Below are 13,443 nucleotides of genomic sequence, written 5' to 3'. Positions count from 1 at the left end.
GGTCCGACTTGGGGTCTCGATGGTACTTCTGTGCTTCACTCTCATCACCACCCCCACCTCCCCACACACTCCCGCTCCAGCACGTACAGCCTCCCACTGCCCCCCAAGCCCTGGGGCCTTGATCCAGCCTGCGTCTTCCTTGCTGCTGCTTCGCTTAGTAATCTACCGCTATTGTTTCAATCAACCCCCTTCCCTCCTGTAGCCTGTGGACTTTAGACTTTAACTGGGCTCCTCGCAGGGGCCCAGGGAACAGACCTAGGTTCTGCCACCAAATACAGAGCACAGCCTCAAGCAGAAACTGTGCGCATGCCGCCACATGCTCCTTCATAAAATGGGCAGCCCGACCTCCACCCACGTCAGCGGCTCAAGCCACTCGAGTGAGATAATGGAGCCGAAGGGCCCTGAGCAGCCTCAAGTCTGACACAGACCCGAGGGATTAGGATGCCTATTTTTAACTCCCCACATCCTGGCTGAAAAGCAAATCCCTCACACACCCTGCAGATCCCTATCAGGGGGCCAGCGGAGCCTTTTGGGAATTCTCTCCTCGCGGAAGCAGCGCCAGCTTTGATGGATGGGAAAGGCTCCGAGATCGCGGCTCCATCCAGAGCCAGCTTCCATTATGTCTGGCTGGGTCCTCACTGCTCCCGTCAGACAGCCATTTCCTGGTGGACTCAGCTGTCACATATTCTCCAGCCAGTGACAGTCAGACAGGGTCACCAAAGATGCTGAGAAGGACCATCACTCATTTACTTATTCATTTACCTCCATGCTCCCTCCCCTCCCCCTCTGAGGAGGTGCGACCTACGGTGGCCCAGAGGAGTCAACCCTGAGGCACCTGTGCTAAGATGCTCGGTCCAGGGGCAGAGGCAGGGGTGGAGACAGGTAAACTGAGAAAACAAAAGCGAGCAGGACATTCAGTAACAAGGGCAGCACGGGAGGTGACAGGACTTCAAGGGCCCCTGCCAGCCTCTAATCGGGCAAGGGACTTGGGCAGCATCTGAACCTAAACCCAGACTATCATCGATCTCACTTCTCTGCCTCCAGCATTCCTTGAACCTTACTCCAAGATGGGTCTTCAACAGCCACCGTGACCTACAAGGAGATGGGAGCTCCCTCCTTGGGGATAGAGAGCTCCTCCCCGGTCACCTGGCCCAGCTGTGTGGGTGTTGACTAAAGCCTGTTCTCCTTGGTCCCTCCTCGCCCACCTGCTACTGCCTGAGTTCACTCTCAGCAAATGATACTAGCGGGGAAAATGACCCCAACACAAGAGCCTCATTCTGAATGGGGAGCCGTCACGATGGAGAGCCTCTTCCTGGTTCAAAAGCCCTCGCTGAACGCAGGGACAGACAGTTTCCCTGGAGATTCTGACTGCAAAGAACTGCGCATCCCTAGAAAAGTCAAGGGAATCCCTGGGTGCCTCTGGCGCCATGTCTCTGGGCCCCCAACACAATCCACATGACCTTGCAGACCCTTTGTAAATACTTTACAAACTCTCTTCTGAATTCTAGAGAATCAGATGAATCTTGGCTCTGCTGCTTTGAGACCTGAAGTACAGCCTGCAGGCAGGGGAGCTGACAAGGTACCCTTTTCAGACCTGGTTCCAGGCCTCTCTGTCTTTGATGCCACAAAGCCAGAACAGACTTTCTCACATAGCAAGAATGAGCCAAAGGAGGCAGAAAGTCTTTCCAAAAACCAAAGCCATCCCTCCGTGCATCCCTTGGCTGGAGCTAGCTTAACCCAGAGCCCAGACAGACAGGACCCCCACCTGTTTGCGTGGGGAAGCGGGGTGCAGGCAAAAAGCTCTGAGCCAGGAGCATAAAAACCAAGCCCGATTGCAAGCCAGTCCAACTCTACAAGGCTTTACGAGCGTTTACTAGACCAAGGAAGGCCCTCGCCAGGCCCCACCCACTCCGTGGGCACCGAGATGAGAGATAAAGCCAGGCCTTGCCCTCAAGAAGTTCAGAATCCATCTCTGGAGATGGACAAGCTGATGACAAAGTGTGAAGCAAGGGAGTTGGTAAGAGCTACAAACCAGAACCGCACAGGGGGATGTCTCCCCCTTAGCGATGAGACTAGCAGAAGTGACATTTGTGCCAGTCCCAGAGGGGCAGTTAGAATTGGGCAATGAAGCAGTGGTTGAGAGAGAACATACAGGAGTCACAGTTGGAGCTTGAAGAACAGAGAGAGAAGAGGCAGGCAGGGAAGTGGGAGGAGGCCTGGGGCCCTGATGGCCAGGACAGAGAGCATGGGTTTGATCCCGTGGGAGGGTGACAGGGAGCCCCACCCCCAGGGAGGGGAAAGGAGGCATGATGGACGGGGAGCTGAGGGCAGGTGGCTGGCAGAGGCCGCGGTTGACAAGGGCCTGCTTTACGAAGCCAGGCTGCTGGGAGCCCGCCCTGGGCATGGAGAACAGGCCACTGGAAGCCCCCAGTCCTGACACAGACTCCAGTTGGGAGGGGGTGGATTCAAGGAAGGCTGGGGACGCCCCATGGAGAGACATGCAGTGGCTCAGGAGGGAGATGAGAGACTATGACATTCTCTTGGGCTCTCGGCCAGGGTTGTCCTGGGCTGAGAGAGGGGCTCTACTGGGGCCCCAGCTCCCCCTCAGCTCCCATCCACACTCCCAGTCATTCCCACCATCACCCTCCTGCAGTGTTCAGAGTAATCCACCTCACTCTGCCCCGGGCACCCTCCTGCTGCCCCCCCACTGCACCCCAGCTCCCCAAGGGCCCCGGACACTGAGCCCACAAACGCCCTTCCAACTGGTTTCATAACCAGCCCCAGGGCAGCACTCTGCTCTCCAACCCCACCCACAACTCACCCATGCCCCGAGCCCATCATGGAACCCCACGCCCTGCCCCCGGAAATGCAAAAAAACAAAAAAGGTAACCTGTGTATGTCAAGGTTGGAAGGAATCTCAGAGATCTAACCAAACACCCCCCACCCTTTCTAGACAAGGAAACTAAAGTTTTAAGGGATGACCAGCCCTGCCCAGGATCACACAGCCCAGTGGTGGCCCAGTCAGAACCCAGGTCTTCCAGCATCCGGGCGAGGACTCTGGCACCAAAGCCACGACCAGGTGGGGCAGAAAACAATGAGGTGTGGGAGGCAGCGCGAAAAAGACCTGTGCTTATTGTCAAGGGGCCTGGGTTCAAGTTCTGACTTTACCATCTCCCCCATGCACCCAGATGGTAGAGCTTTGGACGTGTCACTGTAGCTTCCTGGACTCCAATGACCTCTTCCGTAGAATGGATGTTTACTAATTCGGTGCTTTCAGGAGATCAAACAGGATAAAGGTGAAACAAGTGCTCTGTGTACAGCAGGGCTAGGAGGTTGGGACTGGGACCCAGCCGAGGCCGGTGCAGGCGATCCCCGTACCCCACACCCCTCCTGGCACCAGCCCTACCCAGCCAGCCGCAGCTCAGCTGTTTCTCTAGAGCTGCCCACGGACCAGCAGAGCAGCCCTCCAGGGAAAGGATGCATTTCCACTGGATTTAAAACACCAATGCAGGGCTTCCCTGGTGGCACAGTGGTTAAGAATCCCCTGTCAATGCAGGGGACACGGGTTCGAGGTCTGGTTTAGGAAGATCCCACATGCCGCGGAGCAACCAAGCCCGTGCGCCACAACTACTGAGCCTGTGATCTAGAGCCCGCGAGCCACAACTACTGAGCCCACGAGCCACAACTAGTGAAGCCCGCATGCCTAGAGCCCGTGCTCCACAGCAAGAGAAGCCCATGCACCGCAACGAAGAGTAGCCCCTGCTCACAACAACTAGAGAAAGGCCGTGCACAGCAACGAAAACCCAACGCAACTAAAAAATAAATAAATAAATATATTTAAAAAAAAACAAAACACCAATGCACACACGGCAGACCTACCCCACTCCCCTCCCCAAGAAGCTGGAGCACAGCACTTCCTGTCTGGGAGATCAGAGGCCATCATGGGGCCGTGGAGGAGGAAGGGGTGTGTGTGGAGGGGAGTCCTGCCCACCTGTCCGGGTTCCCCATCACCTGTGCTGAGAAATCTCAGCACCAAGGCTTCATCCAAGGTGCACCAGTGCTTCTAGAAAGCAGAGGCCAGATGTCTGGGGAGATGGGGGTGGGGGGAGGGGTGACGAGTAGGGCCATGCACATCCACTGTGGCAGGAGAGGCCTCACCAGGGCACTCTGTCTTCCTAGGGCCTGCCCCATAATGCGTGACATCCACCCAGGAGCCTTCCACAGCCCATCACAGACAGCAGTCACCCCGTATACTGGGGGTATAACATCTTGTCCCAGGAAGGGAAAGTAACCAGCTCAAAAGAGTGAAGCCAAGGGCTTCCCTGGTGGCGCAGTGGTTGGGAATCCGCCTGCTAATTCAAGGGACACGGGTTCGAGCCCTGCCGGGAAGATCCCACATGCCGCGAGCAACTAAGCCCATGTGCCACAACTACTGAGCCTGTGTTCTAGAGTCCGCGAGCCACAGCTACTGAGCCAGTGTACTACAACTACTGAAGCCCACGCGCTCTAGGGCCCACGCTCTGCAACAAGAGAAGCCACCGCAATGAGAAGCCCACGCACCACAACGAAGTGTAGCTCCCGCTCACCGCAACTAGAGAAAGTCTGTGCGCAGCAACAAAGACCCAGAGCAGCCAATAAATAAACAAGACTTGAATTCAGATCTCCTGGAACCCACATGCCACATTCTTTCCCTAAGCATACCTTGGGGCTGTGGTTCTCAGACTGTGCTGTGCGTGAGAATGGTCTGGGGAGTTTTAAAAAGTGCAGATTCCTAGGTCTGGAGTAGAGGCGAAAGATCTGCATTTTAATAGGGGCGCCAGGTAATTGTGAGAAAAGCACTGCCAGCAAACACCACAGACTGAGACACACACACACACACACACACACACACACACACACAGTGTGTGGGCACAGTGGACACGCATGCCAGCACAGGACAGAAGTAACGATAAAGGCAGATGCTAGCTTTGGGACGCAGCCTAGCTCCTTATGTGTTGTATGACCTTGGGTACGTCTCTTAACCTCTCTAAACCTGTTTCTTCATATGTAAAATGAGGATAAGAAAAGATTCCACCTCATGGGGCTGCCTTAAGGCTGCACAGAAATAGTATCTGTACAAGCTCTCAGTACAGGACCTGGCATATAATAAACACTCAATAAATGGTGCTGTGATCATTGCCAGGCTCAGTTCAGTGTGTTGAACGCCTCAGGGAAGGAACAGAATGCCAGGCATCAGGGGACCACAGTGAATAATTGAGCCAATAAGAGATGCCTGAAGGGTTGTACTAGAACCAGTGGGTAGAAGTAACAGGGACACAGATTTCTACTCCAAACAGGAAGAATTTTTTAACAGACTGGAGTTGCCCAATCATGAAACCAGCTGCCTAGTGGGCTGCCACTCAAGGATCCCAGCAAAAAAGATTAGATGCTCTCCAGGTGGAGATGCAGCTTCGGGGAAGGAAGAATAGGGATGGGGTAGCTAGATGATCTTGAAGGTGACTTTGGCCAGGTTCTACAGGTCAGCCCCTCTCCCTATCGTGCTGGTTAATTAGTGCACTTGCACTTCCCTGATATTTGCAACCATAACCACCAGGCATCCAAATGGGATGGGAAGAGATCAGTGGTAGACAGAAGGCCTTATATCTTCCGAATAATTCATGACAAGGAGGGGGATGGATGGGGCTGTCTTAAATCGGAGGCTTACAAACCCAGTGAAATCACATGCCTTGGAGAGTATGTGCATCTGCCTACTTTTCTCAGAAAGGCTGGTTAAGAGGGGCTGGTCCACACCAACTTTTGAGAGGAGAGGAAACTGAGTCACAAAGGGCCTGGGTCCCTCAGGCAGCAAGAAGGCCCAAGCTCCAGGATGCAGACGGGCAGCCCAAGGCTGTTGTCCTATGAGCCAGATGCTTTCCATGCCTAACCTCACAAAAGCCTCACCACATCCCCCTGGGGTGGGAACTTTGAGCTCAGAGAGGTTAGGAAACCTGTCCAAGGACACACAGCTAATGAACAGCAGGGCTGGGTTTTTCTGGGCTCCAAAGCCTGTGTTTAGTATGCTTTTAACTCTCAGGTGTACCGTCTTAGGTCAAGAAAACAGAAAGGCATTTGGCTTTGACATTGAGGGGAAATAAAGATGATCATTAAAAAGGATGATCCTCATACCACAAACCTGTGACAAGCTACCTGCCTATCCACCCTCAATCAAAATTAATTACCCCCCTAAGTAGCAAAAGAGGGCAGGAGAGGAGAGGCGCAGTTTCCATATGACTCAAGCCAGACAGCTCAAAAGAATAGACCGTTCAGAAACAAGAAAAGCCCACGGTGTTCCTACGAGGCTGGGGACTGGCACCTAGATGGCTTTGGTCCCTGTTCCCACTCTGCTTGCTCAAGATGTTTTCTGGAGGGTAGGGTTCCAGGCAGCCCAGGAAACAGAAGAGAGATCTCACTTCAATAACCCCGCCCCCCTGAAAATTGAGGAGTGGCTACTGGTCGAACAAAACAACACCCAAAACTTGGGTGCCCCGGGGTGCCTGGCTCTGGCCACAGAGGAGTGGCTGCCCAAACATCAACCCCCAGGAGTAGATGAGGAAGGTCCGAGGTTTGGGGAGACAACTTGGAATTGTTAGGGTTGGGAGGCTGCAGAAAGCCCCCAGCCAACCCCCACCGGCTGCGAGCCCCAGCTGGGGCTGCCTTCCTTGTAACACCGCGCGGTTCTCTCCCAAGGACCCAGCTGTCTAGAGAGGCGCCCAGGAAAGTTTAAAGGGTCAACGCACCACGCAAAGATCCTCGCAGCATAGGGGGCTGCAGGGTAGAAGAGGGGTGGGTAAAGCAAAGTCGCAGCCCACTCCTCAGTCAGGCACCACTATACCACCCATCAGGGTCCCCAGGTCCCCTCGAACCCCGGATCCCTCTAGGACCCCCGCAAGACCCCGAGGCCCCCTCATACGGACTCGCGGGGGCCTAGCTCTTACCTTTACTCGCCAGCCTGGCCGCTGGGCTCTGCCATCCCAAAGGCACCGGAGCCCGAGCAGCACAGGGCCAGAGTCACGAGGCGGCGAGGTCGCGGGGCGCACGAAAGTTTCAGTAGCGCCAGCCAGGCGCAGCGGAGCGGAGCCGGCCAGGCAGGCGCTGGACCCCGCCAGGCAGGCGGCGGACCCCGCAGTAGCGCGCTCTGGCCGGCTCCGCGCCTCCGCCTGCGCCGCGGTGCTTGGGCTCCCGGGCTCCCCCGGCCACTCTGCCAGCCCAGCCCCGCCAATCGCAGGCCCCGGCACCCGCAGCTCCGCCCGCTGGGCCCGGACAGAGAGGAGGCGGGGAGGGGAGGGGAGGGAGCGCACCTGTTTGGCCAGTCGACCCCACTACTCCCCGCGCCGGCTGGACTGGGCAGCGCAGATCCCCTCGGTTCGCGGCACAGGCTCCTGGTCCCCTCTTTTGCCCCGGATCTGGGCCGGTCCACACGCCCACTCCCCTTCCCCGGCTCAGCTAGCTTGCTGAGCCCCTCTGTGTGGCCGGACTGCGCTCTTTTCCCGGGATTTCAAAGGTAAAATCCCAGCTTTAGCCCAGGGACTATGCAGATACCAGACTGAGGAGTGGGCTGCAACTCACCCCTCTTCCACTCCACACTCTCCTCTCCCGCAAGGATCTTCGCGCGTCCGGTGACCTCTTAAACTTTGCTGTGCGTCTCCCCTTGATCTCCACCCGCGGGGGCCGTGGGCTGATGCTAGGTCCAGAGCGCCGGGAGAGGACGGCGGTGGCGGGGGGGGAGTCTGGGGGGCGTCACAGGGAGGGCACCTCCAGCCCTTCCATCAACAAATTCTCCACCCCATCTGGGTTCGGGCAAACATCTCCAGAATGCTTGCGATCCGTTTCAGCAGGTTCCCCTACTTCTCTTGGGGTCACAGTCAAAATTAAAGCTGGACGATTTTACTGTCCCATAATCCAGATAGGAAGACTGAGGCCAAGGGGAGGCAAAGGCTTCTCAAAAGAGGTGGCGAGACTGCGACTTTTTGCGAACCAAAGATGAGCTTGCAGAGAGCGCCTGACTCTTCTCCCCAAGCCCTGCTTGGGTTCCGACGCCGGCGTTCACCTTCCTTCGGCCCCGCCCCCCCGCCACGGACCCAGGGTGGGGAAGGAGAAAGAGGCGCCAGCAAGTGCCTGGGAAAAGCGAGAGGCGCGCCGGCTGCGGCCCGGCCTTACCTCGGCAGTAAAGCGTGTCCTTGCAGAGCGCGCCGGCGGGAAGCCCCAGCAGCGGCAGGGAGGCCCAAGCGAGCGCGCGGGAGGCCGCGCCGCGGGCTCCCATGCCGGACGGCCTCGGCCGCTCCTCGGCCCGCGGGCCTTCCACCCTCCGCGGCACTTGTGGGGACCACGCTGTGCCCGCGGCCTCGGTCTCGGTTTCGGGGGTGGGACGTGGGCCAGGCCCGGGGTGGGGACTCCCGGTGGGGTGGGACTGTCGCGGCCGGCTCCTGGCGAGCGTAGGTCGTGCTGGGCAGGACGCTATTTTTAGCAAGAGCTGCTCTCCCAGTTGGACGGACAGAACCAGTTAATTCGACAGTTCATGAAAGGCCTGCACTGGGAGCTCCCCGGAACGGCAGCCGCAGCGCTGCTGAAAGCTGATCCTTCGCATTCCTGCCTCGGGAGGCGGGAGGGCGGGAGGAAGCCTCTAATTCCTGAGGGAAGCCGGCATCCTCTCAAGGCAGCTCCTGGGTTCCAAGGGCACGCCCAGGACAGGGCTCTCTAGATGGACTCTGAAACCCGCGGGTTTTCCTCCTCCTGACCCCAGGCCTCAGACTTCCCACAAAATGTCCACCCGAGGTCCCACTCTCCCTACTGGTCTCCAGTACTGGAAAGAGCTCCCCAGAAGTGGGATGTGGCACACACACTTCACTCAGGATCTACTTGCTGAAAGAAGGAAGGAAAAGTGAAAATTCTGCACCAGAAAAGCTGGAGGATCAGGTAGAGGTCTTCAGAGCCTAGGCAAAATGGGATGGACGGAAAGGTGGCTTCGAAATGCTACAAGAACACCTTCTGTCTGTGTGACCTTGGCAAATCACCTCACCTCTGTGCCTCAGTTTCCTCTTCTGCATAAGGGAGTCTCAGGAGCCCAAGAGACTGAGTGTGAGAAAGTCTTTGCAAACAAAAGCATGACATGGATGTTCATGTAATGAGTGATGAGAGGGACACAAGGATGAATAAGACACGGATATGCTCTCAGGAAGCCACTAGCTCTTCTAATTCAAGGAGGTGCTAAGAGCCTAAATAGGTACAACTTGACCGTATATTAGCCCAAGGATAGATAAATAGGCCAATGGGCTAGAACAGAGGCTGCAAAAATAGACCCACACATATATGGAAACTTCATACGCGGCAGAGGTGGTGCTGCAGGCCACTGGGGAAAGGGTGGACTTTTCTATAAATGTTCTTTTATGGAGCAATTGGATGTCCATGTTGAAAAAAAATGAGATGGAATCTCTACCTCACACCGTGCATAAAACAAAATCAATTCCAGGTGGATTCAAGAAACTTGAATGCAAAAACTTTTTAATAGGGAAAGGTTTCTTAAAGACACAAAAGGCTTTTGAGCTTAAAGACTCAAACTATCAAGAAAAAGACTGATACATTTCATTAAAGAACATAACTCCTGTTTATCAAAAGAAGACATTTGGAACATGATATCCCAAACATACAAAGATCTACAAATCAATTTTCAAAAGAAAACTGGATCAAAAATATGAACAGGGGGGCTTCCCTGGTGGCGCAGTGGTTGAGAGTCCGCCTGCCGATGCAGGGGACATAGGTTCGTGCCCCGGTCCGGGAAGATCCCATGTGCCGTGGAGCGCCTGGGCCCGTGAGCCATGGCCGCTGAGCCTGCGCGTCAGGAGCCTGTGCTCTGCAACGGGAGAGGCCACGACAGTGAGAGGCCCGCGTACCGCAAAAAAAATTTAAAAAAGAAATAAAAAATATGAAGTCAATTCCAAGAAGGGGAAACATGAATGTCCAATAAACATATCAAAAGAGATTCAGCCTCACTCTTAGTCAGGGAAATGCAAAATAAAGCCAGAGGGGAGTGCATTTCACACCTGTGAGATTGGCAGAAAGCAAAGGGGAGGACGGCAGAAAGTGCTGATGAAGGTGTAGGGCACAGAGAACTCTCATACGCTGCTGGTGGAGGAGAAATGGTACCGCCACTCTGGAGGACAATTTGACAGCATCTAGAAAGGACGCACACACGCCAGTGACCCAGAGACTTGGCTTCTGGGATAAGTCTAGAGAACTTCTTGCTCATTGCAACCTCGTTATCCTAGTAAAGAATCTAAAACAGCCTCAATGTTTGTCAGCGGATGAAATGCATAAACAAATTGTGGATAGGGCAGTGAAAATCTATACTGCAGTGAAAATGACTAGAGATTCCTTATGAATCATTAGTGGGGGGATGGGGAGTAAGTCGCAGAAGATCAAATGGTATGATATCATTCATGTAGATTTCTAAAACATGCAAAACAAAATGATACCCTATATTGCTAGGAATGCACATATGTGGTAAAAGTGTAAGGAAACTTAGAGGAATGATAAAGAAATACACCATTCAGGAATTGTTTACTTCTGGGGGGAGAGGGAGATGTGAAGGATGATGGGAAAGGGTTTCCCTTAGATTGCTAAGGTTTTATTTCTTGACCTGAGTGGGAAGTACGTAAGTGTTTGACTTTTCAGAACATTTTTAAGGGTACAGAGCAAGCATGATGGTATAAAATATAAAGTCCCATAAAATCCACTCCTGCTCTGAACGTCAATGTCCTTATTTGAACGATGCAGTCATCGTATCTGTGAAGTGCTCAGCACAAAGCCTGACTCATGGTGAGGTTCTCAGTAAACCTTAAGAACACGAGTAGCCTGCTCCCCAGTCTCCACTGGGGCCCTTCATACCCTAGTCCCAGCCAGGTGAGAGTCCCCCACCAGAGCACCGTCATGCAACCAGGTCTCCCAAACCCCCAACCTCTGACATGCCTTCATAAACAGTTCACTCTTCCTGGAATGCCCAGTCCTCACCCGCTCTGCTGGACCAAGACCTGTTTCTCCTATTACGGTCCAGCTCTGGCCCTGTGAGGTCTTCATCAACTCTCCCGGGCAGTGGGTTCCCACGGCACCCGCCCACCGCACTATCCTTGTTTATCACATTGCGGATTGTTGCACCTGGGTACGATCCGTCTCCTCCTTTGAGCTGCCTGCGAACTCCTCCAGGTCACTAACCTTGTCTGAGCTACCCCTGCAGCCCCACCACCCAGCCTCAGGAAGGTTTGGTGAATGAATAAAGCGGGTAACTGGATCCAGATACTCAGAAACAAAAGAGGTCACGTCAGACTCTCAAAAGGAAAGCAATCCTGCTATATGGATAGGCTGCTTGGTCTTCATGGAGTGTTCTTGCAAGGTAATGTGACCTTTGGGTCAGAGAGACCTGGGTTCACATCTGGGCTGAGCCACTGGCCAGCTGTGTGACCTAGGGCGTGCTGTCACATCCCTCTGAGCTCAGTTTCTGTGTCTGCACAACCAGGACGTGACCAGGGCTGATTGCCAGGGGGTCTTGCAAGGATTCAGTGAGATAACAGAGGCAAAATGCATGGCCCCATTCTTGGAACAGGTAGCAATTATGTGAATATTGACCAAGAGGAAGATGATTTCAGGGGAGGGCGGAAGGAACCCAAGTGGGTTACTATGAAAGTTGTGCGGCTGGTGAAAGAAATGCCAGGGTGGGGTGTTGTCCAGTTCTGAACAAAAGCATGCACCTGGAGGCTGGCCCAGACTCTTCTGGAACAGTCAGAAATGTGCTCCGGGTCGGTGCTTCTCGTGGTCCTTCCTCCTGTCCTTTGTCCTACCTCTGGGTATGGGGCTGCACAGCACTTCAGGGCCACAGACCCTCCTCCCTGTCCCCCCACATTCACTCTGGCCCCCTCCAATCTGTTTTCACACGTAGCCCAGGGATCCCAATCTGGACCCGTCTTTTCCTTGCCAACTTCCATCTGTAGGGGCGACAGACCCTGTGGCACCATCCCCAGGGACGCGTCCGAGGTGATTTACCAAATGCGTCTGCGCTCTGTATGCAAAACCCACATATGTCCACTGTCGGGAGCTTCCACCAAGGCAAAGTACAGGCTGGCAAATTGCTTATAGTCCAGACTCTGCAAGATGAGTTGGCCGGTGTCACACGTTGTACAAGCAAACATATATGAAGTCGACAGGGCTATGTGGTCACCGGAAAAGAACAATACTGGGCGCTTCATGGGTTCGGATGAGATTTTCTGAACTAATGAGCCAATCCTCTTTGATCCAAATCGCACTGGACAATGTAATGTTATCCTGGTGACATGGACGTTAGCCACTGTTGGCGCTTTGTCCCATGAAAACGGGCATGCAAGGCAGGAATCCCATCCAGCTTAAGGTCGGCCATCTCAGTGCTTCTCAGGAAGGTCACTGATGACCTCCTTGGTGGTAACACCAAAGGACACCCGTGCACCTTGATGTCACCTGGCTTCTTGGCCATACTTCACCCCTGGAAAATCTCTGGTGCCTTCTATCTCACCATCCTCTCCCAGTTTTTCTCCTAGTTCTTTGGGCACGTTGCCCTCTCCTTGGCTACCTCATTTTACTCTATCGGGCTACAAAAGCTGGAGTTTGAGATTGTCTGCATCCCTTTTATCCTTCCAGACTCTCTCTGTGGGCAACTTCAACTGCATCCAGACCCATGGCTTCAACTGCTGTCCTTGTGCTGGTGATTCCCCAATGGTTATTTCCAGGCTGGTCCAGACACTGGCTGTCATCTTTTGCCTGAACTTCAATAAAGAACTGAGCTGGCTCTCTGCATCCACCTGGCCCTCTCCCCGTTGCCCCCTGTCTACGGGTCCTCCTTGTGAGGTTTTCAAAGCTCAGATCCAATCCTATTCCCTCTACCCCTACTGGAAAGCTTTCAGTGGTTTCTTGTTACCTTCATGTGGCCTACCAGACCCTGGGTGGTCTGACCCCTGCCCACCCCTCCAGCCTCCTTCCTTGCCATCTCCCCTCTCCCCTCTCTGCCTTCAGCCCCCCAGCCAGCTTCCAGGTCCCCAAATATGCAACGCTCCTTCCCATTACACAGCCTTTCCACACGAGACTCCCCTCTCTGGACCACTTTCCTCTGTCCCCTCCCATCCTTGCCTCAGTTACTTCTTCCCCTGGCAGCTTCAATGCCACGTCCTTAGGGAAGCCTTTTCGGGTTTTGCACGCTACACATCCAGGGTGTTTATTGAAGTTGGCGACTGTACCTTTACTGTGTGACCACCAGATGAGCGTGTTGCGCTCCCAGGTCTGGACGTCCCTGAGCACAGGGATCACGCCCGGTTTCATCCATTGTTGTATCTGTCCCCACCCCCAGCAAAGGCCTCAGCCCATAGCAGGTGCTCCATGGATGTTTGTCGA

At 54.5% G+C, this 13,443-nt stretch overlaps 1 protein-coding gene across 4 annotated transcripts in view; it reads right to left on the bottom strand.

Moving 5' to 3' along the window:
* The window catches only part of DAB2IP (DAB2 interacting protein), a 194,313-nt gene that overhangs the window by 162,011 nt on the left and 18,859 nt on the right, over positions 1-13,443 (bottom strand). Inside the window, exon 1 of one of the 4 annotated variants that reach the window (XM_073806521.1) lies at positions 8,197-8,524. The exons of 1 other annotated variant lie outside the window; for it this stretch is intronic. In XM_073806521.1, the coding sequence (XP_073662622.1) occupies positions 8,197-8,299 (103 nt within the window). In that variant the 5' untranslated portion in view covers positions 8,300-8,524. Of the gene's footprint in view, positions 1-6,974; positions 7,201-7,605; positions 8,049-8,196; positions 8,525-13,443 lie in introns of those variants that run through there. 2 more of the 4 variants (XM_073806528.1, XM_073806527.1) reach the window with 2 other exon arrangements.

Source organism: Tursiops truncatus, chromosome 6 (assembly GCF_011762595.2).
Source record: "Tursiops truncatus isolate mTurTru1 chromosome 6, mTurTru1.mat.Y, whole genome shotgun sequence".
Lineage (NCBI taxonomy): Eukaryota > Metazoa > Chordata > Mammalia > Artiodactyla > Delphinidae > Tursiops > Tursiops truncatus.
The sequence above is the reverse complement of the archived record's forward strand: the minus strand, read 5'-3'. Positions and strand labels throughout refer to the sequence as shown.